Here is a 17,618-nt window from a genome sequence, read left to right as displayed (position 1 = left end):
GCCCTACGATAAAAACTCAGTGAACCAGCAGCCAAAGAATACAAAGGTATACAACCACTTATTTACAGCGACTAACATAAATTCTGTCTTACCTTTGCAATTTCTTGATGAAAAGTTGTACTTGAGAGCAATGAACTCCGGTTTTAGTACGTCCAACATGTCTGCATTTGTTTATAACCAATTTTAATGTGAACCTCACTTATTTTTGGTGTAAGATGGCTTCCTTTCATGAAGAATGCATCGAAGTTGGTTACGCGCTAGTAGTATTCGCTTCCTTACTGTTAGCCAATCATGTGTCTGGCACACATTTCGATACTGCCCCTAAAATCTATTGGCTCTTACGGTTAAAATGAGGTGTCAATCATCTAAATCGACCAATCCCCGGCCGAATTATTAGCCTGCGTAACAGGATGTAGCTCAGGAGAGCTACATCAGGAGAGCTACCTCCGGTAGTGGCCTCTTTACGCACGCATTCTGACGAGTACTGAGAAAAATTAAAAATCAGAAGAAAAATCTAAAACTGTTAAAAGTATGTGATGAACACAGATAATGACATAAAAGTGAAATATATAGTTCAGTACATCAAAAACTACAAATGGCAAAGATGGTGCCCAAATGTGCCCAAATGACCGATTTAGAGAGTCCGCCTAAATAGTCATTATTAAAACCTCTGTAATTTTGCTCTGCTTAACTTTATGATGATCTAACTTTGCAGAGATAATGTTCACACCTTGTGCTATGATTTGATTTCGAATTTTAGCTTCATCAGTATCATTTCAAAGAGATATTCATGGAAGAAGTGTGATTTTTTTGGGGCAGAAATGAAATCATTCAATCAGTCATTCATGCTTGTGTACCAACTTAATTTACTCTGAGCCAGTGACATAAATAGAGATACTTATAAATCTGAACACATTTCACAAGTGTTCCCTTTATAATGACACCACAATTATTCAAATAGACGTTGTAGATGCAGAGATATTCTCTTTTCATTTTGGGTATGTCATTTTCGAGCAGAAACCAAAAAAATAGGCTGGAGCTTACTTACATAACAATTAACTTAAAAAAAAATGTAACATTTAATAACAAATAATTTGTAACACTGAACAGATTTGAAAAGAAAGAATACTATTGAAGTAGGCCTATAGCAAAATTAATTAATAAATAACCAAAGATTGCAGTTGGAGGATGCTAGCAGGTAGGCAAAAACCCTCACCTAGTTTTGTGGTTTAGGCTTACGTATTTGAAAATATTAATGTCAAATAAATAATAGTAATTTGAACCAGCGTTCCCACTAGAAAAAACGGTGCCGGTCAAAGTGACCTGCATAGGTTTCGATTTCGATCCAATATTCTATACTCTCCTTTCTTATTAGGCTAGATGGCTTAAATACATTTTAAAAAAAAGTGTTACGAGCAGCGTAGAGTGCGCGAGAATGGCAGCGTATGTGTGTGTGTGTGACGTAAGCGAGTGAGTGGACGAGCAAGGAGAACGAGCGGTAGCGTGTATGTGTGTCAGTCTAGTGAAGGAACGAACGAGTCCGGTTGTGTATAAGAATAAAGTACCCAGCCTGTCAAAAATTGGTGGCTGCTTCATTCCGACCTATAAGCAGACCAACTGCACACAAAAGCACACAAAACAATAGAGACAGGAATCACACAGGCTATTGTTTCACGCTTGGAGAAATGCAATCCTCTGTAGCCACGGAACGCTGTCATCACATCGAGGGCATCTTGTTGCAGACTATTATTTAAACTGATTATTAGCTAATTTCAATCGGACAATTTGACCGGAGAGATACAATTTTGTCTGACATTTATTTTTTTCCATTACCGGACAACGGAAACCCTGGCACAGCTCATATGACGTGGCTGGATCTTGACTGGAAGTATAATGGGAGTTAGAAAGGGCGTGTCCCGCTTCACGGCGAGACAGGTTCGTGGCTTTGAGGGTCGCGATTTCGGCCCTAATAATAATAATGGGAGTGATTCAAACCTGGGTACATGTAATCACCAATCACACCTGTATCCAGTACAGACACAATCAAACCTGACCACAGGCAAGAAAAAATTACAACTGACCGCTGAATTTATTTATTTTTGCGCAATTATTTATTTTTTCTCATTCATGAATAAGGAAAAAAGCTTAACAAGCAAAACGTAAAAACACCTGTGGACAGGTAAGACCCAAACTCAGGCCGAGGGTCTATTTCTCCATTAATTTTTTGTCTTTTAATGCAAGTTAATAACTGTAAGTCAATATTGGTTTGCCTTGTGTATTTTGCCCTTTGCTTGCGTTTGTTGTTTAGGGCAAACAAAATGTCTTCAAAGTAAATGTTGCCATTCCTCATTAAGCATGACCCTGATGTGTTGTTTCAACGTTAGAACTGTTCCTTCACACGTCATATCACTGCTTGATTACACACACAAACACACACACACACACACACACACACACACACACACACACACACACACACACACACACACACACACACACACACACACACACACACACACACACACACACACACACACACACACAGATTTGTGGCGGACAGTTTGTGTTTGTTCATTAATTCACTCCAGTTTAATCCATCATTACTGCAATGCACCTCTCAAAGCTCTAAATGGTAATACGCTCTATGTTAGTCGTTTTTGAGGGGGGAAAAAGAAAATGCCAAACTAACAGAACTAACAGCCATCTTTTCCAAATTAAAATGGTAATACATTAATCCTTTTTAAATTCCCAACTGAGAAAATGAATGCTTTCATGGAATGCGTTCTAACTCTGGATTCTACGTTTAGCATTCAGTTGGCATTAGTTTCTTGGTTACAGTTAATTCAGTTGTTTTGTAAATGGCCGCCATTTTAGCTTTTTAGAATTATTCCTTCTGAAGCTTTGCGGCTCATCTTGCCGCTAGCTTGTCATTAAATAGATTGTGTCCATTATGGCTAAACTGCTTGGATTTACTTATATTCAGTCTTGACAGATCCAAAATAGTTTCCATAAAACATCTGTTACCATTTCTCTCTCTCTCTCTCCCTCTCCCTCTCCCTCTCCCTCTCCCTCTCCCTCTCTCTCTCTCTCTCTCTCTCTCTCTCTCTCTCTCTCTCTCTCTCTCTCTCTCTCTCTCTCTCTCTCTCTCTCTCTCTCTGTTTCCCAGTGGCTACGAGTTTGACTACGAGTACTACAGAGATGATTTCTACAGCAGGTGCGTAATAATTTCAAATCCAACATGAAAAAAAGAAAACAAAATTGAACATGAAGCAATCTGTGCTGATAGATTACAAATAATTTATACTATAGATGACATTAGAGCAAACATATCATTTGAGATAGACAATATATTTTCTTTAACAATAGCCGATGATCTAAAGCTTGGGTACAGTCCCATCTTCCAGAACTAATTAAAAACGAAACCTAAAGCGAGTCAAAGTATCGGAGTGGGAGATATATGTATATATAGATTAGTCCCGACGAACGGATGAAAATGAACGATGTCATGTGAGCTAGCCCCGGCCTCGTTAGCGAGGGAGCGCCTGGCATTTCTCCAGCAGGAAGTCCTCCTTTCTCCCGGGCAGGTTGCTAGTGCTACGCCTGGCATTTATTGAACCATCCCTCATGCTTCCGCACGCTGCTCTGAAGGGGAAGGTTGATGGGACCGTGATTGCCTGCGATGGCTCTTCCGTCTTCCCGGGGAAGAGGGATGTTATTGTACTTTGGAAAGAGAGACTTGAGAGAGATTTGAACGTCCGCCTGGCTGGCAGACCAGTCCGCCTGTCCTTGGCGGAGTTTCCCTGAAGGACAATCGTTGGAGGGGTGGTGGGAGGACTGCACCTGAGAAATAGGTGGTGGCTGATTGCTTTAGGAACGGCACGCCGCATCCTCGAGATACACCTGTAGGGTAGCCATGGAATCATCTGATAGGTGGGAAGAAATCGATAGAAGGAATGGATGATACAGTGAGCCGTGGTGGGGAAAGTTTACAATTGTGTTGGTTCCCTAAGTAATAGTAATTTAATAGCCCAAAATGGGTTTGTTTTGTTTGCTCAGAAATATCCCAGACTCAGTCTTTATTCTTGTTGCATTGTTTCACTTTTTAAGAACTTTGTATTCTACATACAGTATATATTTATATACTTATGTTATATACAAATGTAAATGTTGCATACTTTCTAAGTGTGTTATAAATACAGCTAGATTTATTCCCACATATATACAAACCAAACTTCTATATAATTATATAAATATGATATACTTTAAAAGTGCTGTTTAAATAAAGAGTTACATCCGACCCAATGCTCCCCTCCCCAGGCTGTTTGACTACCACGGCCGTGTGGCCCCGCCCCCCAGAGCCGTCATCCCCTTGAAGCGCTCCCGGGTTGTGGCGCCCTCCACGCGCCGAGCGAAGACCACCTTCCCCGTGAAGACCTCCTCCTCTTCCTCCTCCTCCTCCTCCAGACCTCCCACCTCCTCATCGTCCTCCACCGGCCCCAAACGTGAGTAAGGGGGACCTCAAACCAAACAGGACCCCCTGCTGGGTCACCCCGGGTGGTGCTTGGGATGGGGGGGGGGGGGGGGGGGGGGGAGAATCAGACAGGCCTAATGGGGGTGTTGATTGATGAATGGTGCCGAGACGTTCCTGCCTTATTGAACACTAATATGTGCTGGGTCGTCTTAACTTCCTCCGTTCCATGCAACCATTCATCCATCCATTCATCCATCAGTCTGTCTGTCCGTCCAGAAAAGAACGTTTATCCCATCAGCCTTCCATCCATCCAGCCCAGCCAGCCGTTCCATCCTCCATCCGTCAGGCCACAGACATTATCCTAATGACCAATCTGTCTATTAATCAATCCAACCATCACTCCGTTTGCATCATCTGCTCGTTACGTTGTGTTTCGTTTGTTGTGGACGATGACAAACGCTGCTATTGGCATCTCTATGAGCGGTTATTGAACTACTGTTTTAGATACATAGCACTGCCTGCGGCCACTTTACAAAAGCCATGTGACCGTGACTAATGGATTACCGCACCCGGTTCTGTATGATCTCCAATCGCCAATTAGACTAATTGGCCGATGCACATTTCCAATTAGTCTAATTGGAATTCACCAATCTCCAATTAGTCCATCTTAACAAGCCTAATAAGGTACAGCCGGCCTCACCTGGGCCACAACTGTCCACAGTGTTTATTGCCTGTTGCGATTAACCTGTGAAACATGGCAACTCCACCGCCCCCTCTCTGTAATTAGTCTCACAACAACAGGGTCTCCCTCGGGGCCCCGCAGGGACTGTGGTCAGTTGTTTCCCTGTCAGTTTTTCCCCCGGCTGGAGTATAATTGGCTGTGGCGCGCTTGTGTGAGTGTGTATGTGTGTCTGTTTTTGTGTGTGTGTGTGTGTGTGTGTGTGTGTGTGTGTGTGTGTGTGTGTGTGTGTGTGTGTGTGTGTGTGTGTGTGTGTGTGTGTGTGTGTGTGTGTGTGTGTGTGTGTGTGTGTGTGTGTGTGTGTGTGCGCGTGTGTGTAGCTGTTGTTTTTGTGTTTAGCCCGGTGTTATCAGCACAGACAGCTTGGTGAGATCTGTCATGGGAACGTTTGCACCGGGTGTGTAGTCCAGAGACAAAATGAAAAAAAGTAACACATTCAAACTCCTTTTTTTGGGGCCGAGTCGATGAATTCTCCCCTCTATCGAGGCAGTGGCCCTGTGCGTCGGGGAGACTAATTTGCCTCTGCCAGTATCATGAGAAATGGCTGTTTTGGTTTGCGCTGGCGGGGGGAGATTGGCTCGGCGGACGAGGAGGCCAGTGTGTTGGGTCGATTGTCTGAAATGGTTCAGGAAGTTTAGGCTCCCCTCGCGGTGTTCAGGTCGTAAATAAACGTTTGTCAGGGGGCCATTGATCACATGGACATTTACCCACTAGTTGTGGTATCGAGCGACTAGTCCCCCTGCCATGAGAATGGTTAAATATGTGGAGATAGGCCCTCAGTCCGGGCAGGCAATTAGGCTGCTCCGAAACTCCAACACCACCACCACCAAGTTCTGGCAGCCCAGATGAAAGTTATAAATAATTTGAACTTTGAGCCAGCTGCTGCCCTTTCAAACAGCACAGACACTATCTAAACAATATCAACATTTCTGACACTATAAGTTGTGCTGACTTGCTTCGAGTTCTAGCCGTGTTTGAGTTTAACAGAGCCACATTTCTCAGTTTTAAAGGTCGCTGTGTATTTTCTAGAAATTGGCCGCAAGACGCCTCTGTGATATTAGCAATGCCAACCGCTGATTTTCTCCCGCTCAATTTTGCTGTTTCAAATGAGCTCAGCAGCGGCAGCCCCCGCAGGTCAATATTTATTAATGCAAACATTTAAATAATACGGACTACCGATCAATCCACGGGACGAATAACCAATTTTTTGCCAGGGTAATTAACCAAAATTAGCTTCCACTGCCTCTACTTTGAAATCTCTGTTAGTGCCAAATGAGGACCTTTTTTTTCCACACTCATTAATTTTTTTTCCTGGCATGCCAGGGACAAGCTCAGCCGGCCAAATGTTGATAGATAAGGACTATGTGTTTGTCTCTTTGATAACACAAAGGCACAAAGCCTGTGGCTATCGAAAATTAGCGACTGTTCCGGACGTTGTTATCATCAAAGGACGGCAAACATGGCAAGGCAAGCAAACTGAGATTGTGCTAAAACAAGTGCGAACATGTGTGCTTGTGTGTGTTGTTTGTTTGTGCATGTGAGTCTCTCTGCCAAATCACACAGATTTCACAGTTTCCTCCCGGCACGAATGTTGGTTAGGATCAAGCGTTAAATCTCGGGGATTAATCAAGTGCCGCGCCATGTTGAGATGAACTCAGAGGATGTAAACATTATGCAGAACCGGCTCACACAAACACGGGTATCTTCTGATATCTCCTCGGCCTGTTTCCCTCCATCTGATTAGAAACTAATTCAGCTCCTACACCCCAAACCTCCAGGCCTCTGAGGCGTGTTCGGAGGTCTGTGACCCGCGTACGGGGGTAGGAGGGGGGGGGGGTGCGGTCGAAGAAGCAATGTTAAACCTGACTTAATCGAATCTGATTCGTGTGGACGTGCTTTAAGGTGAACCTTGGCGCATGTATGGTGTGCCTCCGGGAGCCGCTGAAAAACAGTCGGGAGGACTTGACTCACCGTGTGTGTGTGTGTGTTTGCGACCAACTCGTCAAACTCCAGCATCCACCCACCCACCCACCAGCCCACGCCATGTCTTGCCAGGCTGTGATGGGTGTCAAAGGGATTTTACTGCTCTCCTCTCTGATGTCTCTGTCAACTGCCCTCCTCCGCCGGAGCCCCCGCAGACGCCCACCTCTCACCCTCAATCTCCTGAAACGACACACCACTGGAGAAGGGGATTAGGTTTTTCTTTTAAACTTTTTTTTTTCTTTTTCTTTTTTATGCTTTAATCAGCTTGGGGTTTCCAGCTGCGAAATAAATAATTCAACCCTCTACTTCTCTCTCTCTCTCTCTCTCTCTCTCTCTCCCCCTCCCTCTCTCCCCCTCCCTCTCTCCCCCTCTCTCTCTCTCTCTCTCTCTCTCTCTCTCTCTCTCTCTCTCTCTCTCTCTCTCTCTCTCTCTCTCTCTCTCTCTCTCTCTCTCTCTCTCTCTCTCTCTCTCTCTCTCTCTCTCTCTCTCTCTCTCTCTCTCTCTCTCTCTCTCTCTCTCTCTGCGTCGGTCGGATGGGGACAGTTTGAATTGAGGGAGACGTATCTGAGAGAGCGCATGGGGATTAGTTTTCGGCGTGTCAAGGTTTAGCTGTCGACGTTGAGGCAATTTCATGTGATTTGCTTGTACTCGGTTATTTATCCACATTCACGAGTCCTCGGGGGAGAGACGTTGAAGCAGTAAACATATTTTCGTGTAGAAATCGGCTGTTTGGTGGATTTCTGTTGCTTTGCTGCAGTTTGAAAAATGCCTCAAATCATCCCACGAATCGGGTTGTATGCAGCCTACTCATATATACGCTAAATCTAAGTGCATTGAAATCTCAGATTACAGTTAATTTGATAAAAGGTAGAATTCAGAAAAGAATAAGTAATGGGGCTTGTAACTGGCCCAGCGTTTCTCATTTCATTAGCCTAGGTTACGGTATATGTATATTTACGACAGAGTATTGTCCACAAAAATCCCAAGATGCATTCTGATATACAAGCCCTATCATGACAAAACATTGCCTATGTCTTGTTGGATGTAAAATGGTTTAAGTTTAAGACTTCTCATGTTGGTTGATGGAGTTGGGATATAAAAGTCCAAATTGGAATGTGTCTGCATCTTCAGATTTAAGACTCTGTCTAGTATGAATTAGTGCCAAGGTGCCTTTGAGCATAGCACAATGAAAGAGTCATCACGCTTTTATTTGGACGCTAACTTTAGCGTGTCACCATAAAAGACAAATCAATTCATTCAGGTGAATGTTCAGTCATTGTAACTTTCCTTTTGATAAAGAAATAATGCAACCCTTTCTGTGGTTCTTTTCAAATTGCATAACATAAACATACAGCGCTGTGCCAATGCAGTTTGTTTTGATAACGTTAAAGAAAGGCTTAAGCTGTTGCCTCGGTTATGCTTCATGCAAACATCACAGAGCCGTAAAGCTAACATCAACGGCTACATGCACTAGCGGACTCACATTTAACACCAAGGCACAGCAGGGCACTGCTAAGCCACACGCTAATCTCCAAATTGAAAACAGCAGGGTGTCACATTGGTTACAGGGGCCGCATTCACTACGAGGGAGCCTCAGTGAAGTCTCTGGACTAAGACCTGGGACACACACCTGAAGAAACTGGATTTCTGGTGTTAGTTTACGATAAGAAAAAACTGTGATAAGCAGCGTCCCAAACGTGCTGTGTGGGCCCCGCTCGTAACCGGGGCCTCGGTGTGGTCTTACCGTTCTTAACTAGGGAAGAGATGGTGGCTAACACTTATGACCGTGTTTAGCTAACGATAAGACAAAGCTTGTGGTGAGCAGTCCCCCGAACGCGATATTGGGGCCACAGCAACATCGCTGGATTAGATTAAAACCTCAGCCTCCCTGAGGAAATGAGATGGTGGCTAAAGCTTTTTTTGGGTGGTGTTAGCAAACGATAAGACAAAGCTGACGATACCGATCGCTATCGCATAGGAAATGATCCAGTGAGATGCAGGGAGGGGGGGGGGGGGTGAAGATGATGATGATGATGATGATGATGATGATGATGATGATGATGAAGATGATGATGTTGATAATAACAACGATGATGAAGGGATTTGTGTGTGTGTGTGTGTGTGTGTGTGTGTGTGTGTGTGTGTGTGTGTGTGTGTGTGTGTGTGTGTGTGTGTGTGTGTGTGTGTGTGTGTGTGTGTGTGTGTGTGTGTGTGTTGTCAGCGGTGAAGACGGACCAGCTGCAGATCATCAAGCGAGAGCTTGGACAGATCAAGGTGAAGATAGACTCCCTGCTAGGACGCCTGGACAAGATCGAGAAGCAGCAGAGAGCCGAGTGTGGTGAGCATCGCGGATCCATGACGTCATCACCATGGGGGGGGGTAAAGGAGAGAGAGGGAGAGTAATAATTTTGGGTGTGTGGAGGACAGAGTGAGGGCGGAGGAAGAAGGGAAGAAAGATTGATGTTAGGGTATATATATATAGAAAAGGAATAGAGAGAGAGGGAGAGAGACAGGGAGAGAGAGAGAGAAAGAGAGAGAGAGAAATAGAGAGAGACAAAGAGAGAGAAAGAGTGAGGGAGAGAGAAAGCTGGTATAAAGAGAGTGAACATAGACGCGTGACGATAAAAAGGAGAGTGTGGTGGATACAGAGAGAAGAGAAAATCGCAACGATGAGAAAGTGCTACAGAGAGAGGGGAGGAATGGATAAAGAGAATGAATAGATGGAAAAGTGGGGAGAGAGAGTGTGTGGGCTACCGAGAGCGCCATGGAGGTGGATACGGTGGAAGAAAAGCAGGAGAGAGATAGCCGGAAGGAGAGGGAGACGAGGTGGTGCGGTGGTGTAATAACCCGGGACACACTGGGAGAGGGGGATATGGGAGCGAGAGGTGTGGTCCATCCATCTCGCTGACGGGCCGAGAGATAAGAGGAAGAGCTGCCCGTCTGTCATGAGGGCCAGACAGCACCGCCGCATCTCTGACGCTGTAGAGGGGCTCTCTGTGGAAACATCCCTGGCCAGAGGACAAGTATGGAGGGCAGATATGGAGGCTAGGTACAGAGGATAGATATGGAGCGTAGATACCTCTGGAAGACAGATTTTGCCGGGCGCTTAACTATGACGCTTTGGTGAATTGATCCGTCTTCGCTTGTACTGCCCACTGTCATACGTGGAGCTGTGGAAACAGTGCCATGTTTGTTTGCGTTCAGTTCTTCAGTTAGAGCCTTTTATCCAAGGGTATGTTGTGGTGAACTGAAGTAGGAGTCATTTAGTGGCAGGTAGGAAGAGAGTTGCCTCTCTCTCCCTCTCTCTCTCTTTCACGCGTTTTCTCTCTCTTTCTCTCACATTCTCTCTCTCTCATCCTCCCTTTCCCTTTTGTCTTCAGGCTTTTTATTGGCATGGCAACGAAAAACATTTTCATACTGCCAGAGCATTTAAGAACATGATCTCTCTCTCTCTCTCTCTCTCTCTCTCTCTCTCTCTCTCTCTCTCTCTCTCTCTCTCTCTCTCTCTCTCTCTCTCTTTCTCCCCCTCTCCCCCTTTCCCTCTCTCTCTCTCTCTCGCTCTCTCTCTCTCTCGCTCTCTCTCGCTCTCTCTCTCTCTCTCGCTCTCTCTCTCTCCCCTCAGATGCCCAGCGGAAGTACGAGGAGAACTGCGACTCCCTGAACGAGGAGTCGGTGTCGGAGGCAGGGGAGAACTCGGGGGAGGAGGCGGGGGAGGAGGCGCTAGACGGGGAGGCGGGAGCGCTGACTGACGGGGGAGAGGAGGACTACGACGAGGAGGGGAGCCGCCACCTGGTAGGAGGAGGAGGAGGAGGAGGAGGAGGAGGAGAGGGAGAGGGTTGGAGGTGGAGGAGAGGGATGAGGAAGAGTAGAGGAGGAGGTGGAGCAGAGGAGGAGGAAGAGGATAGGAGGAGGAGGCTGAAGGTGGAGGAGAGGGATGAGGAAGAGTAGAGGAGGAGGTGGAGGAGAGGAGGAGGAAGAGGAGAAGGCTGGGGGAGGAGGAGGCGAGAAGGAGGTGAGGGGAGCATAGGGAAGAGGAGAAGGCTGAAGTCCGAGGAGAGGGATGAGGAAGAGAAGAGGAGGAGGCGGAGGAGAGAAAAGAGGAGGAGGAGGAGGTAGAGGAGGGGGATGAGGAAGAGAAGCGGAGGAGAGGAAAGAGGAGAAGGCTGGAGTCAGAGATGAGGGTTGAGGAAGATGAGTGGAGGAGAGTGAGACGAGGAGCGACGATGACAAGTAGCTGTCAGGGGATGGGGTTTGAGGGTGAATAAAGCGAGACGATTGTGGGCGAGTTTGAGGGGTGGAGGGAGAGAGATATTTTGGGAGAGTGAAATACAAAGAAGATCGAAACTGAAGGGAGGATTGATAGAGAGAAGAGAGTCGGATATATATATATAGAGAGAGAGAGAGAGAGAGAGAGAGAGAGAGAGAGAGAGAGAGAGAGAGAGAGAGGGCTTAAGTGAGAAATTAAGAGATTGAGTGGGGAAATGAGCTTATTTGAATTAGAGAGCCAGAGAGCCAGAGAGAGAGGACCGCTGGGGGGAGGGTTGGGGGTGGGTCATGGTGGGCAGGCTGTCTCGCTCCCTGAAAGCTAATTCTCCAGAATTATTCATGGCCTGAGATGTGCGGGCAAGCGAGGTTCACATGAGTGAGCGGTGGGGGTGAGCAAGGTTAGGACAGGCTGACAGTCTCTCCTTGGTGCTGACTCTGGCCTCCAGAGTAGAACCAAGGTCTCCAAACAAACACACACACACACACACACACACACACACACACACACACACACACACACACACACACACACACACACACACACACACACACACACACACACACAAACACAGAGACATGCACACAAACAGAGAGACACACACAAACACGCAAAATCCGGCACTGGCCAAAAATCCCTCATGACTACACACAGATAAAAAACACACACTTTCCTGTTTGCACGCTTTTAACCCCTTAGTCATATAATAGCATTAGCAGTTTTTTTAAAAGCCTTTGCCAAATTTATAATGTGACTATTTCATATTCCCATCACACTTTGCTGCACTAACTGCTGTGACCTGAAATATTCAGTTTGGAATGAAAGACACTGTCCCCTTTGTGTCGCGTTCATGATATTGCTTCCTACCGTATCATACCCTATCACTATATTATGATAGACCTCTGATGCGAGGAAGAGATTTCATGTCACAGAACAATATTTTGTGAAGGAGAAATTATATTATTATTGTTGTGAGACAATATGTCAGGTGGATTTCATTAAAATACTGTCCTTTGCTCTTTTCTCTGCAGATAGAGAACCACGTTTCTGATATTGACAACTGAAGCTGGGTGAGATTATTTGTCTCCTATGGATAACCCCATAGATCATCATGTGTCCTCACCCTAACCATGAACCACACGTTAAACACCTGTAAACGTGTAGGTGGTGGGGTTAAGTTCCATTTGGGTTAAGCTAGGGTTAGGGTTAGGTTAGAACAGGGATAATTTAGGAAAGGCTATAGTGTTAGGTTATGTTTAGGTTACGTTGGCTTATGGTTTGAAGAGTTGGGCAGATCTCTGCAAATATGTTGACCTTCTGTTTTTTGGTTGACAGAAGGTCAACAAAAAACATAATGCAATGTTGTGGCAAGATGACAGCACAGCAGGAATGTATTTATTGATTATTTGACTTTCATAAAAGAATTACCATCATTACCTTGTACAATACAGTCATTTAGCAGACTCTTTTATTTGAATCACCTTTCAGTGAATTCAGACACAAGTCCTCAATGAGCAAGCAGATTAGTAGTTGTTAGAGGCTCAAGGATGCCCACAGCTCAGACTGCAGGCATTAAGGGTTGAAGCACAAGACTCTCCTGCCGTTATTAAAACCCATTGACAGCTCAACACCTCCTGTAAATGGAACAAGCAGCGGTCTTCCCAAGGGAGCATCTGCAAACATTTAGACATTAATCCGCGTGACATTTCCGAGGCCAATGCCGGCAAAGGGTGGCTAATGCGGTCAGTGATAAAGAAGGCTATAACGACATGCTAATGATGCAGAACGGCCCCTCAACAACATCTATCTGGCAGTTACCGCCGCGGGGAAAGGGCGGCGTGACGCCAGAGGGTGTACCCCCGCCCCTCGCCCCCGAGACTTGTGGGTAATGACGCGGGCGCCCCAATCCGTCGAGTTCAGCGTAATTTATTAGCCGTTCGGTGGAAATGTCGTAACCTTAAGACGTTTATGTTTGGAAACTGGGATTTTTATTTCGATCCCTCAAAGTGCAACCTTTTCAACCTTTTACAAAATAGCAACGCGAGCGATCTCAATATGATCTGGATTCGCGAGAAAGACCTTTGTTCTTCTCCAACAGATAGAAAACTGCACTATTCGGATGTCATATCCACAACTTTTTCACCTTAAACCTCTCCACCAAATAAGAGCGTGGGAGTGTGAATATGTGATTAAAACACGCTCCGCGCCCGTCTATACAGATAGAGTGGCCCATTTCAGATATTACATCTGAAGCTCGGAATTTTTAATCCTAAATCCTTTTTACAAAATAAGAGTGTGTGTGTGAATGTTGAGTGTGAAGATGGCGCTATCCTCTCTCTCACTCTCTCTGTCGTTCCGCTGGCTGTGCAGGCATCTGCTCGTCCAACACTCACCTGAATACAAAGGAGCTCCCATGTCTCCCTTCTCCTCACTTTCTCTCTATCTACCCCCTCCCCCTCCCCCCAGCCCAGTGTCCACTCGTTTAAATTCTACCCGAGGCCATGTGGAGAGACACAACTTTCCTATTAAAAAAAAGGCTGAAATGTTCACACACACACACACACACACACACACACACACACACACACACACACACACACACACACACACAGACACACATAGCTACAGACATGCTGGGTTTGAATATGATCACAGGTAGACAGAGCTTTTTTGCAGCTATTCCCATGATGCATTGCCTTCCCCCTACACGTCCTCAACCTCAACCCACACCTAAAACCATTTCAAATGCATCATTGGAAATATCCATCATGTTGCAGCTCCCCCCTATATATATATATATATATATATATATAAACACACAATGTATATTTATTTGTTTACACCCCATACCCTCTCTGCAGACGTGCTTAAAAAGGACAGAAAGATCGGTCTTTGATTATGTGAGCGAGTTTTTTAAACCGTTTTTTTATATCGCGACCACGGGAAAGATCTATTAGAATTGGGGTCCGGGAAGATTAGCGAACGATGGCTAGCTCTTCACCCCCCCCCCCCCATCCTCAGAGCTGGCCCTGACAGCCCCTCCGCTCTAGTTTGTAATCCCCAGCAGATGTGTGTGACATTATAATAAGCAGCGGACGCCACGTAGCGCAGCCAAATCAGCCCCCTAACGTGATGTTCTTTCCTTCCTCCACCCTCCTCCACCCCCACCCTCCACCGTCTGCTTTTGTTGCGGCTCCCGTCGCTCCAGCTAGCGAAAGTCGCCGGCGTTTCCGCTCGGCCGCGATGGATGAACTCCTCCGTCTTCTCCTCCTTCCAGACACACGACGACGGTGGAAGGATACACCCCACCCACCCCCCACGACCGGCTCACATCCGTACGGTTGGAGTCGTTCCAGGTTGTGTTCGAATCCCTCCCCTTCCCCGCCATTTGCAGACTCCCCCCCGACGGATCATCATGAAACAATTGGCGGCGACGCGCGCCCTCTTTCTAAATGAAAACCTGTTGAAGACACACCTGTAAAGTATTTTGGCTTGTGGCACCTCACGGATAACTCTTTACGTTCTGTGTTTTTCTTTCTACAAACGGACATCGGATGTCGTTTCCGAAAGGGAAGGAGTATTCCATAAAGCAAATTTTTGCATTTTATTTTGCTAGATCTGATGTGATTCATTAAGGTGGAGTGTAATTAAAAAAGTGTTTGTCTCAATGCAGCATTCCACACAGTGACTGAAAATGAGGCAAATTGTTGATGAATTATTAATGAATCACAGCGAAATCAATTTATGTTTATTGCAAAGGCGGTGGGGTGGATCGTGTGCTGAAACGCATTGTTCACGTTGTATTCATTTTAAATTGATCCCTCTCCTCGTCTGTGCCCCAGTGAGCTCTGTTTTGCTGACGTTCAACCCATCACTCTACTTTAACCGGTGATGGCTTCACGACCAAGAAGGTTGTTTGTGTATTTTAAATTCCAACTCGCACGCCTGGCCGTTACCGAAATTCCAAAAGTTTGTTCGGAATAAATTCATTACAACGAAAGGGAATAAATATTTTTGTATTCTATGAAGTCAATCAAGCAAAAGTGTCCACACCATGTTGGTCTTGTATTTTAGAAAAATGTCAGTGATGTCTTGCAAAAACTAAAATCTCCCTGCTTCATCACCATCATACTTAATCTGATCATTTTTAGCAGTATTTCATTTTTAGCAGTATTTGGGGTTACTGTTATTATTATGATTATTATTAATATGAATCACAACTTAATCAACGACTTTGCTTTGGAGTTTCCTTGTAAATAGATTGTGTTATACTTATTTTAAATAGAGAAATTGCGGAACAAGAAAGAAAAAATAATAAGAGTTCATATGGAATTAGACATCAGGATGTTGAGGTGGGTTGGACGAGTATATATGCTTTATAAGAGAAATTCAGTGGTCGGAAAATGAACTGTTAAATAGAATGTACATTTTTTGTATAAAAAGAGATTTGACCAAAAAAAAATAGATTTTTTTTTTTATTAAAGCATGTTTATTGTACCTTCTAATGTATTTTAATTTAATCACAACTGTCGTAAGCCCACAGGATTCATGAAGTAAAATCAATTGGAATCCATGCAGATTAATTATTTGTGTTCTTCTCTGTCAATAAAGAGTTATTCTTAGTGTCACACTTGATTTGTCCCACCATTTTGTTTGTTACAAACACTTTCTTTAGCAAATAAATATCAGACGAGACAAGTCTTTAACAAATAAATATCCAACCAGACAGGTCTTTAACCAATACATTTCAGACCTGAAATGTCTTTTAACAAATAAATATCAGACCTGACATATTGTAAGCAAATAAATATCATCCCAGACAAGTCTTTGACAATAGCGTACCATTATTAGGTGACAGGCGAGCGATCCCTCGGAGAGGTTTCAATGAGATAATGGTAGTGATGATGTACGGTGGTATTCAGTAATTACAGGTTTCATTGACATCCCTAAATCTTTGCTGCCTCATCAGCACCGGCGGCAGCTATGAATCCATTTTCAGATGTCATCCATTAAATGTAATTGATGGACTCAGGGAGTCGTCTCTCATTCCATTTGATGTGTTGGTACTTTGTCTCATGTCAACCCCTCACAAAATGGCAGACAGCTAAAAACGACTAGATGGATACAGTTTTTAGGCAATAGTGCAGCATTCTTGAAGAAAGTAGTCCAATCCGGGTCGCTTTTAACTCCTTTATTTGTTCAAGTATTTCGGTATGGTAACTATGAAGCAAAAGGGAGGGAATTGTATCCAACACGCGTGGAGAGAAATACTGAAGAGCAACTTCGAGCCCCGGGGCTTATGCCCGAGGCTCTCTGGGGGTCCGCCTGTGTCTCTGACCTCAATCTGAACCCCGCGCTGGTTAGTATCAAGTGGGCGTGACCTATGTGAAGTAGGCGTGGCCTGTGTGACGTATTGGCTCCGCCCTCCTCACCTGTCTAGAGGTGCTGCCATCTGTGGCTGAGTAGTTATTGCAGCTTATGTGTTCGATCCTGCTTCCTATTATCTATGTGGGTAATGCAGCTTGTGTGTTCGATCCTGCTTCCAATTGGTTATGTGGGGGCAGATTATGTGCTTAAAATACGTAACAATAGGCTATTCAATTTTAGGCTGTATTGGTTGATTGAACAATCCATTGATTGGTAAGTGTATTGGTCCATTGTTCGATTAGCTACAGCACTAGTTATTCATGGTATATATACTATATGTATGGAGCGCTATAGAAGAGCTTTTGAAAGTGTAAATGAACCCTATTTCAGCTTGACTTTGAACACTATTCCATGGAACAAATAAAATAATGGGGGATTCTACACTATGGGAGAGTTGTTATCCCCATGCTTAAGACAAGCTAGTTTTTTTTTCAAGCTAGTGTACGAGTTTTACAATTAGAAATGTTGGATATGAAATCTGGCACACACCACGGGGGCGTTAAACTATAGGGGCCGGAAAGTAACAGTCAACAACAACATTTACCGCTCCCCAGACGCGTAGCAGCACCACACCGGTGGCGCTAGCAATAGCATCCCCTCTCGGTGTCACGTTGTCACGTTGAAGTAACTCTGAAATAAATAACTTTGATGTTACGAAGAGAACGGGACCCGAGTGTGGATCAAAGAGGAACATTCACAAAACTTGTTCCAACTGATCAAAGTATACTGAGGTG

General features: G+C 44.8%; 1 protein-coding gene across 1 annotated transcript in view; it reads left to right on the top strand.

Annotated features, from left to right (window-relative positions):
- LOC130377559 (RNA-binding Raly-like protein) overlaps nucleotides 1-16,014 on the top strand; it is a 55,644-nt gene extending 39,630 nt beyond the window's left edge. Inside the window, exons 3-8 of the mRNA XM_056584715.1 lie at nucleotides 3,167-3,214; nucleotides 4,318-4,502; nucleotides 9,415-9,531; nucleotides 10,816-10,985; nucleotides 12,489-12,527; nucleotides 14,666-16,014. Coding sequence (XP_056440690.1) covers nucleotides 3,167-3,214; nucleotides 4,318-4,502; nucleotides 9,415-9,531; nucleotides 10,816-10,985; nucleotides 12,489-12,521 — 553 coding nt within the window. The 3' untranslated portion in view covers nucleotides 12,522-12,527; nucleotides 14,666-16,014. The remainder of the gene's footprint in view (nucleotides 1-3,166; nucleotides 3,215-4,317; nucleotides 4,503-9,414; nucleotides 9,532-10,815; nucleotides 10,986-12,488; nucleotides 12,528-14,665) is intronic.
- Nucleotides 16,015-17,618: the final 1,604 nt, after the last annotated feature.

Source organism: Gadus chalcogrammus, chromosome 23 (genome assembly GCF_026213295.1).
Source record: "Gadus chalcogrammus isolate NIFS_2021 chromosome 23, NIFS_Gcha_1.0, whole genome shotgun sequence".
NCBI lineage: Eukaryota > Metazoa > Chordata > Actinopteri > Gadiformes > Gadidae > Gadus > Gadus chalcogrammus.
This window is presented reverse-complemented; position numbering and strand designations above follow the sequence as displayed.